Here is a 21,359-nt window from a genome sequence, read left to right on the forward strand (position 1 = left end):
ACCCAAAAATATGATGTATGTACACATACAAACAGACCTCATTCACAATTTATTTTGCTCTTTTGTTGAATGATGCAGGTGAACAAAGTGTGTGTGTGTGTGTGTGTGTGTGGGGGGGGGGGGAGACGAGCAGCTACATTTTAATCTAAGCACATTGAAAGCTGCTGTGCTGTTGGACGGCGAGTAACCAAACTTATCCAAAATTGTAACTGTGATTCTGTGAAAGGTATCTGCTCTACATGAGTAACAATTTTGAAATACCAGTAAAGTAGGTATTCAATTATGAAAACATTCTTCAAGCAGGGACATCTGAATAAACTCTGCCATCACATTGTCCAGTGAAAACCATACATCTCCAAATTTGATGAAACTGAAGGAGTAAATAACCTACATACACAATGTAAGAACCCCATTGGATTATATGAAAACATTAAACTGAAAACAGTGCTGTTTATAATAGCTGATGAAACATTTTGGAGGTACATGGCTTTTTCACAGGACAACAATGATATGCAACATACTGTAGTTGAAAGCTAAATTTGACAAAACTAATGGAATGGAAGAGCAGACAAATCATGTGTTATTTCAAAGCATTTTACACACATTACTTTAAACATCAAACAGATATAGAACTCTTCCTGTTTGATGGTTGCAGGAAAGGACAGGGAGTCAGTAAAGGTTATAGCCTGGGTCAGTTTTGTCCCCCTTTCTTGTCTGGGCCAAAGCAAAGTGTTTTAGTTCATCCTGTCAGTGTGCCATTTTACACAGAGCCCTGCAATATACTGCTCCCCTGCGCCATTTAAATCATGCTGTGCGCTGCACTGCCTTGGGGTCAAAATTGTCCTTTTTGTAATTGCAAGAGCAAATGGTGGTTTTTAATAGCACCTCGCTTCTCTCACCATCCCGTCAACTGGCTTTAAACACACAGCGGTTTTATTTAGTCTGTAAACAAACAGTCTAGTTTTACAGATTAATGTTAATGTTTTAGAAATAGTAGAATTCTAACTCCCATTTAAGACCACATAATTGTGTAAAAAAAAAAAAAACACAATAACACAAAGGGGGACACTTTCTGAGCCTGTAAAATCCAGTGTGCAACTTAATCTCTAACATGATCATCTTCTCCTAAAACATCCTATAATTTACAGCTGCTGTTCCGCAAAATCAAAATGGGGCTTTCAAATCGAGCTGGGTCTTTTCACTGTTTAGAAAGCACCAGCTGTAGGAGACAGCATTGAAAGAAAGTGGAGGAAAGGAAAAAAGAAGAGGAGCGAGGGAGGGGGGTGCTATTAAACTATTCACCACTCTACAATGAATTGCAGCTGTGGCTGCAGATAAAAAACTGAGATTTTTTTTCTTCTTTCTACAGGTGATTATCTGCAGTCAGGTGCCTGGGTGGAGGTATGATCACAACAGAGCAGAGGGGGAGAGGACATGGTGGAAAAAAGAAAAGAAGAAAGGATAGAGGAGAAGAAAGAGGAGATATGAAGGAGACAATGAGAGTTAAGGACACAAGAGGCAGATAATAGCAAGCATACCTCAAAGAGAGAAATAAAAAGCACAGGAAGGTCACTAAACTAACTAGTGCAGCAACTAATCATTATTTTCATTATTTATATTCTGACAATTGTTTTGATTATCTCTAAAAGATTAGAAAACCCATCACAATTGATTAAATCCAACAGTCCGAAGCCAATAATATTCAATTTATAATGTAAAACAAGTGGAACGGACTTAAACTTAAGCAAATAATATTATCAGAATAATTGCTGAATAGTTTTCTGTTGATTGAACTAGTGTAGAGTCTAGAGTAAAGGAGCAGACTGTGCAAATGAAAGCTGTTTCAATAAACATAACAAGACCAAGAGTTTACAGCCATGCTAACGGCTCTGTGGGGCTGCACAGCAGGGCTTGGAGCTAAATGGTAACGTCAGCATGCATCATGCTCACAATGACAATGCTAATATGCTGATATTTAGCAGGTATAATGTTTACCATGACAAATGTCTTATTAGTTTAGCATGTTAGCATACTAACATTGACTAATTAGCAGTAAACCCAAAGTATAGCCGAGGCTGATGGGCATGTCATTAGTTTTAAAGGTATTCTGTCATAAACCAAAGTACTGGACAAATTCAAAAATTCAAAAAAGAAAGATGAAAAGTGGAAAAGTATAGAGACTACCAAAGTTATTACAATTCATCCTGAGGGGAACATGAATGTCTCAATGGTGGTGCTAGATGAAACGTCACAAGATCATGAAAGTCATTGGGATTCATCCTCTGGGGACTGTAAATGTCTGGACAAACTTTCTAATAGTTTTTGGACCAATCAACCACATCTAGAAAATGCCCCCAGCTTGGCTAAAAACAAAGAGCAAGAAACTGGAAGCACATGCTGACTGGAAATAAAAACTACAGCAACGCCGCTGGGAGATACCACTACACAGAGAGCTGAAAGATTGAAATGCAATAAGGCAGTGGGAGTGAGAACTGGATCGTGCGAGGAGAGAGAAGGGTGTAGATATGAAGGTGTTTAATATTGTTTGCTGTTTATCTCAACTAAACCCAGCCGCACAATAGAGAAGATGTTATCTCGCCCACCTAAAGGGGGAGAAACATTTCAGATCATGGTGGAAACGTGATAAACTAGATTGAAGATTGAATTAGGGAGAGGTGGGATCTAATAGCTTGACTTCTGTTGCTGCAGATTTGACCAGAAGAATATTTACTTCTTTTTACAGGAATGCCAAAGATGGGGCAGAACTGACTGGATGTAAGAGTAATTTTCTAAACAGTGAATTAATGTCAACTAAAGAGGATTATAAAGAGGACCACTGTTTGCCAAGAGTTTTGGATGTACCAGAGTAGAACATGTGAACATTTTTGCATTAAAAGTGACCATTTACAACGTGAGACTTTCCTTACAAAAAAAGAACATCAGCAAATCCTCAAAAATGGTTGTTAAAAGCAAAGAAGGACGTTGTGTAAGGTTGAACCACAAAGTTTACAGAGAGAGGAGGTCGAGGTGGATGGATGTGTCAACAAAACATTGGCCTTTAACACTTCTTTCAGTCGCTGTTCCTTTCAGTCAACGTTTGTTTCTTTAAAACATGACCACGGTCGTTCCCTTACCAAGTACTTAGGTAAAAGGAAAGATATGTCTTTCCTTATACCTATAACCAAGTCATTTTGTGCCTAAACCTAACCTAATCTTAACCAGTGTCGATAGAAGTAGAAGTATTTCCTCATATAATTTGGAGGACTTGAGATTTTAGGTATAACATACGTTTTGAGATCCTTCATTACAGGTAGCCACTGGTTTCAGATCATTTCAGCATGTACCACTTTTAGAGATAAGTAACACATGTTTGAAAGTTTTAATCCAACAAAGGGATTGAGTTATGTTGTTGAGTTACATTTGTTTTGCAAATCATTCGGGGTGCGTTAAAACTGACTCTTCTCTGCAAGTTGATTTTCATACCATACTGATATGAACTGAAACTAATGGCTCCCTGGATGTTAGGAAACTAATTTGAAAATAATTAGTCTGCTTGTGGAAAATAGGTGGCAGTAATCCAGTATAAGTATGCAAAAGATAGTTAATGGGCTAAAATGTGCAAACCCACCACCATAGTACAGTTGAATTAGGCCCTTGACACTCCTGTGGGAATTAAACCTAAGCCTGTTTCCACTGAAACCACATTCAAGGGATGAAATGTGGAAATGTGTGTGCATGCAGTTCTGCTCAGCTTTGTTAAACATGAGCACAGTGTGCCCACTGGAGACCAAAACAAGAGGCTGTGGTCAGACAGCAGGGAGCCTGCTGATTTGTGTTTCTGTCAAACACCCAAAGATAGAGGCGATGAAGAAAAATGAGCGTGGAAATGGAGACGTCCTACTTTGCATATCACAGGTTGCAGTTATTTTGAGCCAACATCTTTCTCTACAAATGTGACATATATACACATAATATTAAACCATGGTCATCTCGTTGTTAATGTCAGGTGAGAGTGTCTGCAGTATAACAATGGCTGCAACCAAAGGTGAGAGGAGAAAATGTTGCTGTAATAACCTGGCAAACATTAGGCCTTTATATTGCATTATTGGTTGTATTTTCTTTGTTTATTAAGATCCCCATTAGCTTCTATCTGTCTTAAACAGAAGCTACTCTTCCTGGGGTCTCGCACGGTAAAGCTTGCAAATTAAGAAATATTCACTGACTATAGTACAAATAATGCCAAATGATTTTTCTGATACTAAATTTAACATGGCTGTTTCTTCTAGAGCTACATACAAACATACACCAAAACCTAAAAAAAAATGGGCTTCATGAGCTCCACCTGCATCGCTCCTGTTTACTTGGCTAACATCTTATAATTATGAAAACTTGACTTTGAAAGGACTCTTCTGAGATGTAGCAAATCCCTGAATAACTGTGTGTTTCCTGCCCTGGCTAGCTTGCCCTCTGCAGCTGTGCCTGTGTTCCTCAATGTTCTGCTTAAACAGTACAAGAGGGAGATCAGAAAGCAATCAGTGTTGAATTGTAGACACACAAGGAGAGAGCCTGAGGGCCGGTGTTGAGAGGAGTGAGAGAAGTTGAGTATATTGACAGGTTTGTATGAGATGTGTTACTGCAGTTGCCCTTAGGGACGCAGCTCACACAACTCAGGCAGAAAAAAACAGGTTAGATTAGCCTCTAGTCTGTCAATAGAAGTGAATGAGAGATGCTTTTGAGGGAGTCAGAGAAACCTGTGAGTGATGTGTAGGACATTAGTCTGTTTTGATAATATTTTAAAGGCCCTGAAAATGTATTTTCCCAATTAGCTTTTAGGAGTAATTGTTTTCTTAATGAACATACGATTGTTTTCGCAAAGGTTTGAACAGTTTTGGTTATTTCACATGACAGATTTGTGTATTTGTGTTTTCTCTGAGACCTCACTGGCTTGAAGTAGGTGGGGCAATAATGGAAAAAGGTGATGTCATGTAATTCAGTAAACCAATCAGGATTAAGCAACATTTGAATCCGAATCTGATGACAGTTGGTTGGCTAATTTTGTAAATAGTGTATTTGTTGGGGACTACTTTTACTTGCGAATTAGCCCTTGTATTGTCCTTCGTGTCATGAGGACTTGGTTAGTTTATTTACATTTTGTATTAGCCTGTCCAAACGCGTTCGATCGCAGCACGGGTCTCTGGGACCACCCGTGCCAGTTCACAGGAAATTACATCACATAGTACACGGTGACCACGGGACCCAAAGCTCAACGCCAGGCCAATGCAAAAACGTCAAACAAAATGAACGAATGACAACACATTTGGTGCGTTAGTGAGTATTTAAAGCACCAGGAGGTGTGAGGGATATAGTCAGACATAAACTACAGTGCCCAAGTTCTTTGCAATGAAGGTAAAATGTCACCCAATGCAACAGTGCGGCTCATTGATGTGTTTTTAATAGTTTTTTGGACAATAGAGGTCTATGGCACATAAAAACAAGCTGTATCAGACTTTGGATACAAGGGAACATTGATCCTACTCGTTAGAAGGATCAATTCATTGTTGGTTTTGTTCATTTCATGGTATTTGTTGATAACAAGAACAATAAAGTGACATTGATTGAGAACACAAGCATTTCAGCACATTGCTTTTGTCATATTATTTTATTACATATTTACTTACTGGGCTCCTATATCTATTCTCAAAGCCATGTGAGGAAGTCGGCTCTATAAGAAGATTTGCAGGGACGAGGGGTTCAGATTAAACTGAAGACTGTAGCAAACCTGCTGTATTGACCTGCTGTCTAATATAGAGCCAGTCATTGGCCTGGTGTTGCAGAGCAATTATAGCTCTTGAAAGACAAAAACACCTTTTGTAGCCAGGCTTCAGTATTTGTGCAACGCCTCGCACATCAGCCCAGAAATCAATAGTAACGTCTATTCTCCTGGTGTGTTCCTGTTCCTGTGTGTGTGTGTGTGTGTGTGTGTGTGTATGGGGGTCCTGTGGCTGAGCTCATGATAAGTGCTGGAGTATTTTTTATTTTTTTTTATCCTGCTCTTGATTGTGCCGCTGACAATAGCATTTAATGACAGCCCAGAGTGGCTGTACTGTTCGACTGTGGGGGGATCGGAGGACTCTGAGCGAAAAAACCCATTTTAAAAAGCATATTCATAAACCTGTATGCAACATGGCCAGAGGTTGCCTTTATTAAGCTCTGAGCACTTTCAATGAGCGCTGCAAGTTTCAATTAAATCAAAGCTTTTTGAAGGCCTGCCGACACCATAGGGAGAGAACAAAAAGCTTTCAGCAGGTTGTGAACGTAGTCAATTGCAAACAAGATGTGCATTTCAATGAATCATTCAGGCTGAATGGGGAGAGGAAATGGATGGGTTATACTAATAAAAACACAGGGGTTCGTTAGAATAAACAAAGCATCAATGCTAATTTGAAAAAGGGATTCCCTGTTCTCAGCTTTTGATCCTGCATCTAGTTCAAAGGGGAAAAAAACTATTTATGCTCCTAGAAAGAAACACTTAAGTGAAATGTTTTTTTAAGAAACATGAAGGGAACTGAATGAAAGTGCCTCAAGGACATTACATATTGATTTTTGAAAGACACGAAAATATATCCTCAAATATATTTTTTGCTGATTTATTGCTGTAATCAGTACACTGTCGTTCGGTAACACTTAAAGAGATATGTCTGTCTGTTCAATGATAGACAACAGCCCGCAGCCGGCTAGCTTAGCTTATCTTTTTTCAGACAAGATTCATCTACCAGCACCTCTAAAGTATAGTAATAAATAAATAAAACACACAGTTTTTACACCTATGTTTTTGTACGGATTAAACAAACAAGATATAATCTGTTAGTGAACATTAGAGGTGCTGGTAGACAGATTTCGTTACCATTGGAAAGAAGCAGGCTAGCTGTTTCCAGTCTTTGTGCTAAGCTAACTAGCTACTGGCTGTAGCTTCATATTTAAGGCAACAGACATAAGAGTGGTGTCAATCTTCACATCTAACTCTCAGCAAGAAAGCAAATGAGCATATTTCACAACATGTCGAAATATTCCTTTCAGAGCTCAGCAGCTCAGTATGAAAGTTTGTCATGTCAATACACATTTTGATAAACATCTACAGTGGTGGAAGAAGTATTCATTCAGACCCTTTACTTAAGTAAAGGTAGAAATACCACACTGTGAAAATACTCCATCACAGTTAAAAGTTCTTAATTACAAAAATATTATCAGCAACATGTAACTAAAGTTTTAAAAGTAAAGGTACTCCTTATGCAGAATGGCTCCTTTGAAAGTGTTATAGAATATTATTCCATGTAAAAGCATTTTAATGTTGGAGTTTTTCAATGTGGAGCCGATTTGAGATACTTTGTGTACTACTGGGTAGAATTGTAGCATAGCATTGCATCATATGTTTTTTTTATGTATAAAGTAACTAGTAACTATAATTGTCAAATAAATGAAGTGAAGTAAAAAGTGCAATATTTACCTCTGAATTGTAGTGGAGTAGAAGTATGAAGTAGCATGAATGAAAATACTCAAGTATGTCAAAATTGTACTTAGGTACAGTAGTGAAAACATATTGTACTTTCTTTCCACATGTTTTGCTAGCTCTGTTTCTGTTTTTTCCTCTTGTCTCTGTATGTAATGTAAGGAGTGTCTGTATGGAGGGTGTATGACACTTGAATAAAAATTCTCTCTTAAAACAGAGATTACCAAAAAGGGGAGACTTTAACAACTAGTCAGTAATTCACTTAAACTATGAAATCTATAGTCTACATTACATGGATTGAAGTAATGCATGGATTGGAAGCACAGGCTTCTATTACATGATACACACTTCAAAACACTCAGCTCATCAGGCAGGTTGTCCTGATGGCAAACTCTCCCTGTCATGTGTTATTGTGACTGTGTCAAGTACTGCAGGATGAAACACTGTGAACCTTTAGCTCTCTCAGTAACAGTGCAGGCTGAGTCAAACATAGGGGAATCCCTGTGAGAGCTGACCAAGATGTCGCTGCTCTCATGACATAAAACTTTAATGAGAACAAAACTATTACACGTCAGCTAACCAGCCACTGAGGTCTGCTCCTTTATTGACTTGGCTCTGGGTGACAAGACCACACACACACACACACACACACACACACACACACACACACACACACACACAATGAAAGGAGTGCTTACTGTAGTAGTGTAGTAGACTAGATTAAGTGTGATAGATATTGATGGTTTTCCAACACTTTAAGTCCTACTCGATACAGAAGACATGTTGCTTTACTACTCACTTGCACTTACAAATTAGGCCTATGTCTGACATAAATGATATAACTGAGAATATTAACGTTGTAGCCTATGTCATTAGTAGGCCATTTAAAACAATAATTAGGTCTGTTATTCCACAATGTATTTTATGTGCCCTGAGGGGAGATGTGCACACCAGATACCCTACATCATCTGCAGAATTTCAAAATGAATTAAAAAAATAAAAATAAAAAAAGGAAAACACGCATATCCAGGTCCATGTTTGTTGATGGATCGAGATTTATTTATTTATTTATTTCACTGTCAGTGTGTGAACAATCGATGGCATAGCTTTGTGCCAGCCCGGGGCCGTGCAGGTCCCCGCGGACTGGCTCAGTTTATTGTGCTCAAAAAAAGGCAATTACAATGTTAATGTGTCGCAGCAGGAGAGTGAACCCGGGAAGCAGCACGTCAAAAGGTTGATGGAGAGAGCGAAGTCACCGTGGGTTAACCGCAAAACGGCGTCTGGGGAGCGTTTCATATCAAAAACACGGCGGCAGAGAGGAATAAACTCACCTACAGATACAGTTTATACTCGTATTTGGCTAATACAAATCATTTGAGTATTGCTATTAATTAAATTGCCTATTATTGGTCTTGAGATAGGCCTATACTATAGAGATAGATAGATAGATAGATAGATAGATAGATAGATAGATAGATAGATAGATAGAGTAGAAGAATTTCTCATGCCATTTGTCACTGTTGTTCAGACAGACGCCATCATGCAGGACTAATACAAACCCCTCTCTGAGGAAGTCTCTCGGGAGCCCATAATAAGCCATTAAACAGGCGCATTAGGAGTAATGAAAAGGCTCTTAGTGGTTTATGTGTTGCGGGCCACCTGGATTTTTCTCTCTGTGGAAGAGGGCGGCGGCTATGGTTGCCTGCTGCCTCGGGCTGCAGCTCCGTAGTGAGGGGAAGACAAACACTGGAGATAGGAATATGATGATGGTTGCATGTATAACAGGCTGTTTTCAGTTATGATTTCCAAGCACGATGCTCTTTGTTCCAAAAACTGGACAATAACAGTCGGTAAAACGTCCGTTGGTTATACAACTTTAGATGAGTAAATAAGAGGTAGCCTGATTTGGTACATTCAATTTTATATGGGATGGGGTTGGGTGAAAAAATAGTACAATTACTTAATATAGCCCCATTTTGATGAGGACCCCCCATCCAGAAATCTCGTCTTTCTCTAAAATGTTTTAACTCAAGTCTGGCTCCTCTGACTTCCTGTCGCGTCTATGTTGGTAGAGATTGAATAGCCTATACAGCACACAAATCACTGATAAAAAAAATCTCTAAGACAACTGAGCAACTCATTCCATCGAGGAAGGTCTGAAAGTGTAACTGAAAGTCTCACAAATGCATAATAAGTGGAATTCGTGTTGTTTGTCTGATCAAGAATTAACCTCCAAATGTAATATAGCCTAAATCTGGTTTTGGGTGGAATTCCCTTTAAAGCTGCTGAGTAGAAACAAACGCTGTCCGTGGTCCTGAAGTCTGGACTCCATCATGAACAGCCTCTGAAATGTTTTTCTCTCTCTCTCTCTGATTTCTAAACGATTTGCACAAAAGTGCTCAGCGCAGACAACGCATAATCTAGTCGATAACAGAGACTAGTGTGCTACCTGCGATTGTGATGCAAATGTTAATGGACTCTGAGGTCCTCTGATTAGCCTGATGTGGGCTAATTTCTCTCTACAGTCCCCAGAGAGCCCAGAGAGCCTTTTCACTGTCCTTTATTAATTGCTGAGTGTTGGGTGGTATTTTTCTGCCTCGCTGGGCTGGCAGACAGACGCAGCAGCCAGGCAGTCGTGGGTTAAATGACAGGTGATGCCGCACAGGAAGAATGCATTTTTATATATATTCTTTACCAAAATCCTTTTGTACCATCGCAATCTGGGTCGTGCGTCAAACGATTCATGTAACACACATCCACCCACTCTCTCTTTTGCCTCTCTTTCTCACACACACACACACACACACACACACACACACACACACACACACACACACACACACACACACACAGCATTAGCTTGTCTCACTGAAAACATTTAATGGATGAGGTAATGATAGTCTACAATGAAAGTCATTCTAGACATACACATAATTGCAGTCAAAGCCATGGAAAACATACAGTCCTGTTTACCCTGCTTTGTGCAGTGAAATATATTAGGCTACACATTGCAGCAACACACCAACATGTCAACGCGCATATGTGTGGTTCACACACATATGCGCATATCAGGTTTGTTTTTTTATACGATTTGGTTTAATTTACGATCATCAATAGCAGGTGAGTGTCCCAGTGTCTGCAGATCTTTACAGGCTGTGTAATCAGAATACTGATTCCAGGATACATTATCCCCCATAATCGCGAAAATTAGGCCATTATTTTAGTGATTCGAGGAAAAGATGGGGGGTTGGGTTGGGGTCGGCGGAGGGGGGGGGTGGAGGGAGGGGTTACATGAAGGCGGAGAACCTTGTGCCAGCTCACCCATGTGTGTAATGTGAAAAAGGAGAGCCGGGGGTGAAATACTGAGGAGGGAGAGGGGGGGGGGGGATGTGGGTGGGAGTGGGTATACTGGAGAAAATGGATTTGAGGACACAGTGGGATCACAATGCCGTTTTGTATTTGACTTTTAACCATCAAGAAATAAAGAATCCGGTGGATATCGAACATGCAGGTCAAACACAAAGCAGCGCAAACTCGGACAACACAGCTTTGATCTGTAATATCTGTACCGACAGAGAAGAAGACTCTCCTGGGACGTGGCACCCTGACCTTCTGATGACTCTCAGAGTGATGGGTGATAAACTGAGAAAATCACTTTCCTCCTCTCTGTAAACGGATAACCATGGCGCTCCCAGAGATCAGAGACACCGCGTGTGGATGCAGAAGTAGCTGTGATCAAACGTGTGAAATCTTTCATTTAGGTCTGCGAAGAATCTGAAAGCTTATTGTCACATTTGTGTGTGAGGAAGGTCTGAGACCTCCAAACCTGTTTAATCCATCAGTATGAGACACTTATCCTACAATAATATAGGGCGAAAGTTGACACGGTGTAACAGAGGCCTCAAAGGAGCACTTTAAGATGTCCTCGTGCGTGAAGATGTGCTCGCGCACGTAGCCTATACGGGATTAATTACAATAAACCTAATCTCATTGTAGCCTAACCTGAATCTAAATACCTTCACATTAATGACAAACAAAAATATGTTCCAGTATTATTATTATTATAATAATTATTATTATCATCTGTACAGCAGGTCGTGAAAAGGTGTGCGGTGGCTGTAACCTGCTGGCTGCTGGTGTCAGGGCTGCTCTTTTCATCTTGCAGCACACTCCATCAGACAGCGCAGATCAGCGAGGGCTGCAGCCCGCTGATAACAGCCTCTGTCATTAACTCTTTCATTCTGAGCTGGTGCAGCCAACAGAAACACGCACGCACGCACGCACGCACGCACGCACACACACACACACACACACAAAACGCACACACACACACACACACAAAACGCACACAGCAGGAGCAAGACAGAGTGAGCGATTTATTTTATGATTCACGAGATGCACAGGCCTGATACAGCTCGGCCTGCATCCCCTCATCAGACACTGGGAGTGAAATCATCGTGTTGCAGCTTTGTTTCATAGAGTATTAAATAAATAAACGAACAATAAAGCCTTTTCCAGTGGCACCAACTCTTAGTTTGCACCAAAGGGGATTATTTATTCTACTTTTAAGAGGATTTTAGAATAATTAGGCCTATACTATTTAACATTACCAGTACAGACAGGCGTATCTGTGGTGTTTTATCATTCTTTAAATCTCTGTCACACATTCATATTAGGCCTCTCAAACTGACTTATACCCTGGGCAAAAATAACAGCAGACTTTTGTTCCCGTTAGTCACGTGACGATCACCAGTTGGAGATGTCAGATTACTCTTCTGTTGTTCCGCTGCCTCACTGCTCTTATCAGGTTGCAACCTATTCAAGTAAACCAGGTACAGAGCTTTTAATAGGCCATATTACTATTTTATTCTCAAGTACAAAGCAAATAGCCTGGATACAGCCACAGACCGGGTTACAGTATAGCTACTTACTGTATGTTAGTTCAGGCTATTTTAGCGCGCAGAGCAAGGCCGCGGCTTTGTATCATGGTGATGAACTCTGAAACTGCAGCCTGAGGAAACACGGAACATGGCGGACACAAAGCACTAGTGACAAGGCAATGTCAACAATCTGTTTACAGCACTTTGGGCCTCGGCTATAATCACTTAGGCTACATTAACTAGAAACAAAATCACTGCAATTAAAGCTTTTTATGACTTTTTAGAATGTGTCAACAAGACAAAAAAAAAAAGACAGTGAAATTAAAATCAGAGTCTAATCACAGTGATACGTGAATTTATGAAATTATTCTTTAGGCTCGATTAAAAAAATGTTTTTGTATGAAGCAGGACATTATACATACTGTAGCCTATATTTGGGATACGATTCTTTAGACTGTAAAAGGGTGCAGTAGTCTACACTCGAGTCCAAAGAAAAAAATAAATGCTAAATAAATAGTTTCACGTGAGTTATCTCTGGCAACCTTTCTTTTCGAACAGGCTTTCCCAGATTTGTAATTAACAAAACAAATCTCGTAGCATAAGCCTACACAGGCTATATACATTTTTCGCAACGGAAACACCACCATGGCTCAGACTACCTCATCACAGACACTCAATGAATGAGTGCATGAATGAATGAATGTCCTGATTGAAGACTTCAGCCTGAAAATAGAGCCGGTGGATTAAAAGAAAATCTAACTACTTTTTAAATGTATGAAAAAATAAATTGTATCCACTTTGAAAAGCTATTTTAAAATATGTGCGATCTCAAGTGCTATATCTTACCATCAATTAGCAAAGACCAAATACACAAAATATAGTTTTTCCTCAACAAACGCAACACGGTTTTTAAACCCGATCCATGTAATCCCAGAAGCAACTTGGGTTACTATTTTTGTGCTCCACGTCCTCTTCTCATTAAACAGAATAACTAATAAGAAATAATTAGGCTAGATTTGTTAAAAATAAAATCCTAGTTTTGTATTTTATCTGGTCCAAGGAGTTGGGGTTTTCGTCAAATTCCAGCCTTCTTTTATATGCGTAAAGTTATGCAGGATTTAAGGCCCCCGCAATGTCATTGGATGTCAGGATGAGGTATTATAGATTATGGGTTGGGGAAGGGATGGTGGGGGTTCTGCAAGCACCTCCCCTAGAAATGCAGCAAATCTCTCCCGTTTTCTCCTGGTGGGGCACTGGGAGGGCTGGAGACGTGCTTTGCATTGGCAGGCTGATGAGGACACGTGTCTCCTCCCTGCCTCCCCCCCCGGGCTCCACGGTACCGCATTGGCATCAGTAAAGACACCTGAAAACCGACAACCAACTCCTGGAAACGCTGCCTGCCACTTTATAACCCAAAAGAAAAAGATATTATAGGCCCTACAGAAACCTGTGGCTCTCCTTTCTTCGTGCGTAAAGCTTTTGCGCACACCGCCGAACTGACTCAGAGACTGAATAGGTGCGCTACTCGTCAAGCATCAGAGCGCAGTGCCAAGATGCAGAAACGGAGCAGCGACGTCTGAAGGTGACATGAACCTGGGGATAATCAAGAGCAGCAGGCGTACCTTGAACAATAAGTGGAGATAGCAACTGAAAGCCGTCGGTGTCTTGAAACGAAACTTGCGCTTTTCCTCGTGGCTTTATCTAATGCAGAAAATCGAGAGCTGTCATCCAAAGTAGCCTCACATTTTGACTGACTGGAGGACGAAAACACTAATTAAGCTGCAGACAGTTGCAATTTAGGAGAGGAGCGAAAAATGGCGACGTTAATCAGAAGCAAGCTTTCTAATAAACTGTCAAATGCAGCCACCACTGTCTCCAACAAATCCCAGGCGAAGGTGAGCGGGATGTTCGCCAGGATGGGGTTCCAGGCCGCCACCGATGAGGAGGGTCTGGGCTTCGCCGCCTGTGATGACCTGGACTACGACCACCGGCAAGGCATGCAGATGGACATTTTGACAACCGATGAGATGGGAGGAGAGGGGAGCGGAGAAGCGCTGGATGGGGACAGCCACTACCAGAGGGACGGCACCGGTCCACCAAACTCAGCCTCAAAAGACGGAGATCTGGTGAACGAGTTGACTGAAGCCAAACCAAAAATCACCGCTTGGGAGGCGGGCTGGAACGTCACGAATGCAATCCAGGTAAAGACGCACTTCACGGATTATAAACGGGCGGTTCCGGTGCTCTGTTCACACACCTGCGACCGTATAAAAGGTTTATTAAAATATTCATGTTTAAAACACCAGGTTCTGTCCCTTTGAAGCAACTTCGTCTAGTTGCTGTTTTTAATAATGCTGTAAAAAGATTAACCGGAATTACTTTCAGTTTAAGAATAAAAGATTTCTTGAACCCCAACTCATTTTTATTCTTATATATTTTTATTTGAGCAATGCAGAGATTTCAGAGCAGCTAAGACGTTACGATGCGCTGAAAAAGGGAGAGTTGATGCCCTGTGACTCCCCCCCCCCCCCCACCCCCCACCCCGCCTACTCCTCCTCCTCTCAACACACATTCTTTGTCTGTATAGTGATGTCCAGTGATACCTGCTCACCTCATACTCTGCATGGCAACGAGTAAATTAATCTATAAAAAACACCATCATTTTTTAGACTTTAATCGTAGATATCTTAATCCTATTTTCCTCATCTTTTTGGATTACACTGGGGCTATTTAAAGTAACCATCATTATATTGTAGCTGTAACATAAAGCCCATGTACGAAATGAAGTTAAGATGTCTGGACATACAGGCCTACAGCTTTACGGAACATATGAAGTGTAGGCTAATGAGTCACAATATTGTCTTGGAAATTGCATTTGCAGACAGAAATAAGTAGCATGAAGATTTGTATGTGTGGAGAAAATTTAATTTCAGAAAATACTGACCATCATTTAAAGTGCGAGGATATACTCGAAAGTGGAGTCTGCGACGCGACATAAATCCCTCGACCCAATGCCTTATCATGGCTGTGGTCATGGCGGTCACCGTGACGTCAGAGTGTGTCTCCTCCAGTTCGTGGTGACGTCAGAGGCGGGCGGATGCGCTCAAAGCAAAGTGGAAAACCCACAACATGAAAACGGGAGTGACATCCATTAAAGAGGCAGGCCGACCAAAGCCAAGGCCCACGTTTTATTAAGATTAGATGAATTAAAATAAAAAATAAAAAATATGTTCAGAAATTCATAAATGATCAGGCCTACTACTTGGTGACCAAACCTTAACAGCCATTAACAATGTTGTGTGTCCTTCTTTTTATGGTTATAGGGGATGTTCGTTCTTGGGTTGCCCTACGCCATCCTGCACGGAGGATACCTCGGACTCTTTCTCATTATTTTCGCCGCCGTAGTGTGCTGTTACACGGGGAAAATCCTAATTGCCTGCCTGTATGAGGAGGACGAAGACGGGCAGCTCGTCCGTGTGAGGGACTCCTATGTGGACATTGCCAACGCCTGCTGCGCGCCCAGATTCCCATCTTTAGGTGGCCATGTCGTGAATGTAGCCCAAATCATAGAGCTAGTGATGACTTGCATCCTGTATGTGGTGGTCAGTGGCAATCTCATGTACAACAGCTTCCCCAACATGCCTATTTCCCAGAAGTCGTGGGCCATCATCGCCACCATCGCTCTCCTCCCCTGCGCCTTCCTCAGGAGCCTGAAAGCCGTCTCCAAGTTCAGCTTGCTGTGCACGATGGCCCACTTTGTCATCAACGTCCTGGTGATAGCTTACTGCCTCTCCAGAGCGAGGGACTGGGCCTGGGACAAGGTCAAGTTTTACATCGATGTCAAGAAGTTTCCTATCTCCATTGGGATTATCGTGTTCAGCTACACCTCGCAGATCTTCCTGCCGTCTCTGGAGGGGAACATGCAGAAACCGAGCGAGTTCCACTGCATGATGAACTGGACTCACATCGCTGCCTGCATCCTCAAGGGCCTGTTCGCCCTAGTGGCCTACTTGACCTGGGCTGATGCAACCAAGGAGGTCATCACAGACAACCTACCCTCAACCATCAGAGCTGTCGTCAACATCTTTCTAGTGGCCAAAGCTTTGCTGTCGTATCCGCTGCCGTTTTTCGCTGCTGTCGAGGTATTAGAGAAATCGTTTTTCCAGGACGGAGGACGTGCGATCTTTCCAGATTGCTACAGAGGCGATGGACGCATTAAACCCTGGGGGCTCACTCTCCGATGTATCCTTGTTGTGTTCACCTTGCTCATGGCGGTCTTTGTGCCACATTTCGCCCTCCTTATGGGTCTCACTGGCAGCCTGACAGGTGCAGGCCTGTGCTTTCTGCTTCCCAGTCTCTTCCACCTGAGGCTTTTATGGAGAAAGCTGCTATGGCACCAGGTCTTCTTTGATGTCGCCATCTTTGTAATAGGAGGTATATGCAGCATATCTGGGTTTATCCACTCAATGGAAGGGCTCGTAGAGGCCTTCAGATATAACATACAAGAGTAAATGCAAAGCCATTGCTGGAACTAGATGTTAACTGCAAACCCCACCATTTAGTGAAAAATGAAAACACGACTTCCCGGCAAGCGCAGCTCTCTGCTTTATCCATGCGTAAAAAGCGCGCACACAACACACGCGGACATTTTCGCACTCATACAGTCTTGCATCAAGTCAGAAAAAATGCGCGCATACACAGAAATAGATCCCGTTGTAGTGAAGGAATCCAATGCATCCACAACACACTATATGGACAATACATGTTGTAAAAATATGCGAACAAACGTGCATATACATATTTTCCAGTGGAGTGAACGTTTACAATATTGACCTTAAACACAATTGCAAAAAGGGCAGTTTTTTTTTCTCCGTCGCTCTTGTGGTGCTTCCCCACATGAGTCTTCACTTCATGTAACGCTATACGAGTTTGTGATGGACGGACTTTCGACAGCATAATGTGATTTAAGATGAGTTTTAAAAGAACAAAAAAAAAATGGAAATGCTACTTTCTTCTAGGTAATTTTCAATATGATTATGGGCAGTGAATGTGGTGTTAAGTCCAGAAAAAGCCTGTGGACAGACAAGACGGAAAAACAACACAATGGCAATAACCAGCAGTAGAAACACACATGAGTGCATATAGAATATGTAAAAGAATAGCGAAGTTTCGTTAGAAATGAGGAAATTGGACCTTCCCCGAGCAGTTTAAAATACTGGAAATGCAAAATATCAAAGTACACAGCAGCTATAAAAACTATGCATTGAATGTATGATCGGCCTATTTCAGACACACAAAACATAATGAAACTGGGATATGGAAATGACAATTCCTTCAAATTTAGATTATCCTGCGTGAAAGTGTTAATGCTTTGATATTTTTTTGCTCCCATATTTTACTGAGCTTTTAAATTCGGCAATAACATTCACCTGACCTGAGATACACATTCAAAGCCCACACCCTGGCCCAATTTCAGCTAAATGGGGACCCCATATTGAAACCCTACACACTCAATTTGCCATAATGCTTCCCCCCCCACCCCGCCCCCATTACATTTGAAAACACACACGAAAATTCGGTGTCTGAAAATCTGAAAAAAAGATTGAAGAGGAAAATGTGGATACAGACATTTTTCATTCCGTGCAATCCAATGGGTCCTGTGGAAATGTTATAAAACCGTATGTGTAGTGTGTTATTGTGGTTACAAAAAGATGGAATGTATATCTCAAAGTCGTTATCATATATCGTGAAATTAATATTAAATAATAAAGAAATAAGTGAAATTATATTGTAAAAATGTGTGTGGTTTTATGTAAAACGAAAAACGTTCAGAACATGTATTTTTTTTCTCTATAATAAAAGACAGAAAATGATAAAGAATATACTCGTATTTATATTTTTGATTTTATCGAAATTGAGGTTAACTGACACCGTGTAAAGGCTGCGAGGGCCAAGTGGCTTAGAATCAAATAACCATACAGTGTCCCGGTGTTGGTGAGAGGGGGACGAGAGTCGACAGGCCTACTCTGTCTAATCAAATCCTACCATCTTTTTCTAAGCTATATATTCTAGAGTTCTGGCTATATATGAAGTGAAAGCACACGTTTTCCATCGGGCCTTGCATCCCTGTATGTTCAAATAAAAGTCATCTCAACAGACTTTGTGCTGCAGGCAGCATCAGGCCTTATGGTCGACCTGTTCATCCACAGTGTTGATTATTTATTTATTTTTTTTGGCGCAGACATCTGGACACACCGTTCATTCTCTGAGTGGGCTAATCTCCAGATGTTGAAACATCAAGCTCCCGGGTGCAAACAAATGGCGCGGATTGAGTATCCAATTTAAACTACTAGCATCTTAAAAAAGAAAAGAAAAAGCCAGCTCATATGCAACGAAACAGCAAGGAGAGGGAAACGTGATCGCATATTTCTAATGTGATCACCGGATTAACAGCCTAGAAGAACAGTGAGGCTATCTCTAGCTCAAGTAGATCAACATCTTCGATAGTTTGGTAGGCGGTACCCCAGACTTTAGTTCAATATGCAAAATCAAGCCTTTATATATATATATATATCATATAATCATAAATAAGTATGCCAATTTCCTGCGGACAGGCATATATTCTCATAAAAAAACAATTTATAGTCATAACCCTAACATCTTGAAGCCCAAACAGAAACTAGCCACACAGACGTAAATTCATAAAATTAATTCTAAGATAACTAACAAAGTTAGACGAATTTCCTCCTATAATCAACTCCCAGTTTGACTTAATATGATTATGCCTGGAGAGCCACCTACTAGACAGGAGAGAGCTATTGCTTCAAAACAGAAAAATTACAGCAGTAGGCTTCTCAGAGATACCATGTAGTCGTTTTACGATTACATTACCATTAATCACGCTAGAAAGTTTTTTTTTCCTCTTCTTAAATATCTTTTCGCCTTTTACTGGCCAGGTACCAGCTTTGTGGGATCTCTTCATTTGATAGTTTTGGTCAAATCTTAAATTTCAGTCCCTGCCTCTAATTAAGTTTAACATTCCCCCTTCGACTCATTTAAAAGAAGAAAAAAAATCTCAATTTCTATTCCCCACTTATTTGTGATGCAATCTTATGGATACAAGTCTTTAATTATTCAATTCCCAACTTTAGATTTCAACATTTTATTGTAGCAGAAATTTAACTGAGTGAAAGAGGTGACCGTGGAATTAATACTACCCAACAATCTAACTCTACTAGTATCCTGGCGCCATCTGCTGGCTGCATGACACTGGAAGAGCATGAAAAGGTGTGTTGATGGAAGCATGCCGCTCATTGGACATATAGCGCAGTCTTGCTTATAAAGTATTTAAGACAATTTACAAGAGCGTATGTGCACATAAGACAAACACACACGTGTGTGAGAGATAGATTGTGTGTGTATACACACACACACCTTAATTTCCCAAGATATATATATCCACAAAAGTTAGTTCTTATTTTATTTCAAGTAATACAATTATTGAAAAACTCAATAAAATTCTCATAATTACACAAAAACAGTGAAATATTTACAGGCAACAGAATGCCACTGTTAAGAAAAGAAAAGGATAAGAAGATTAAAAAAAAAACAACCACAAAGTGGCTTAAGATGCCTGCAGACAAACATCCACATGCAGTGATTTTGTAGACAAGCAGCTTCTGATAAATCATTTGTACACTGGTGTTCATGTTTCACACCTTTGTACAGCATGTGTTTTGCACTACTCCGCCCTCACACGTACAGACCTCAGGTGTTGGGTGGAGGGGAACAAAGTGATTCACTGGGGGGACTCTTGCTTGTTCAGGGTTGTGGGTTTCTTGGTGGCGCTCTCAACCAACCAGGGGTGGGACAGGACTCCCTGGATGGACAGTCTGTGCATGGGGTTGTGCTTCAGCAGCCTGGCAACCAAGTCTTTGGCTCCCGCACTAATAGTGGACTGTGCAGGGTAAGTGTACTCCACCTGGATGATATAAATAAAAAAGTACAAAGATTAAACAGCCATTATAAACAAAATTGTAGTGCAGGCCTGCAAACTCAAGTGGGATGAAAAAGGGGACAGTTCTGAAACTCTGCGGCTTGACAATATACAGCAGGTCAGTTGTTGGGGCGTCTAGCCATCTATGCTTTACCCTTGATATTTTGCGGTAGGTCTCCTCATGACTTTTTGTTTCAAAGGGGGGACTTCCAACCAGGAACTCGTAGCAAAGGACGCCCAGACTCCACAGGTCCACCTTTTCATCATGAGTTTTCCCCTCAATCATCTCAGGAGGCAAGTAGTCCAGCGTTCCACACAGCGTGGATCTCCTGAACAAGGGAAGAGAAATGGATGAAGAAAAAAGGAAAAAAAGAAAAAGAAAAAAAGTCTAGACAAAAGGGGAACCATTTCCTAACATGAGCACAGACACTGAAGCCAAACAAGTCAATTGCAACGCAAAAAAAACATTACAATACCACCATTTCACTACTACTGGGCTCTACAGAGTCAATACTTCATTAAAGAAATAAGTTAACAACAAAAGTGTTGTTTGTACAAAAGCACATGTGCATACCTGGAGGAGGGTGTGTGAACAGACCAGCCAAAATCAGCAATCTTCAGCTCCCCGTTGGCCCCAAGTAACAGGTTCTCTGGTTTGATGTCCCTGTGGATCACCTTCTTGGAGTGGCAATAGTTGAGGGCATCTGCCAGCTCCATGATGTACTAGAACAGCACATAAGCATGGTGAATACAACATGCCTCACAGTTCAAGTGTATTTGACAGCATCCTCTCAAACTTCGAAACGTTCAATAACCACAGACAGACATCTCTCAATTCAATTTTACTTTAATCGGCACTTACTGTGGCACTTCTGGCCTCATCAAAACATCCACAGCGCTGCAGCTCACTGTACAGTTCCCCCTTGGGTGCAAACTCCAGGATAAGATACACACGAGACGCATCATGGAAGTAACC

The 21,359-nt window shown here is 41.1% G+C and overlaps 2 protein-coding genes across 2 annotated transcripts in view; one reads left to right on the top strand and one right to left on the bottom strand.

Moving 5' to 3' along the window:
- Positions 1-14,201: 14,201 nt before the first annotated feature.
- Positions 14,202-16,898, top strand: slc32a1 (solute carrier family 32 member 1). Its single transcript, XM_078247492.1, has 2 exons — positions 14,202-14,588; positions 15,711-16,898. The coding sequence occupies exons 1-2, from the start codon at positions 14,202-14,204 to the stop codon at positions 16,896-16,898; spliced, it is 1,575 nt and encodes a 524-aa protein (XP_078103618.1).
- Positions 16,899-19,859: 2,961 nt separating this feature from the next.
- aurka (aurora kinase A) overlaps positions 19,860-21,359 on the bottom strand; it is a 4,750-nt gene continuing 3,250 nt past the window's right edge. The window contains exons 6-9 of the mRNA XM_078248939.1: positions 21,246-21,359; positions 20,958-21,106; positions 20,538-20,712; positions 19,860-20,368 (exon numbers count right to left, since the gene is read on the bottom strand). The exon at positions 21,246-21,359 is cut by the window's right edge and continues 25 nt beyond it. Of these exons, the coding sequence (XP_078105065.1) occupies positions 20,186-20,368; positions 20,538-20,712; positions 20,958-21,106; positions 21,246-21,359 (621 nt within the window). The 3' untranslated portion in view covers positions 19,860-20,185. The remainder of the gene's footprint in view (positions 20,369-20,537; positions 20,713-20,957; positions 21,107-21,245) is intronic.

This window comes from Sander vitreus, chromosome 4 (assembly GCF_031162955.1).
Source record: "Sander vitreus isolate 19-12246 chromosome 4, sanVit1, whole genome shotgun sequence".
NCBI classification, from domain to species: Eukaryota; Metazoa; Chordata; class Actinopteri; order Perciformes; family Percidae; genus Sander; species Sander vitreus.

Coding starts and splice junctions, on each gene's coding strand:
- slc32a1 (XM_078247492.1), top strand. CDS start 14,202: ATGGCGACGTTAATCAGAAGCAAGCTTTCTAATAAACTGTCAAATGCA. Junction 14,589..15,710: donor ACGTCACGAATGCAATCCAG/GTAAAGACGCAC, acceptor TTATGGTTATAG/GGGATGTTCGTTCTTGGGTT.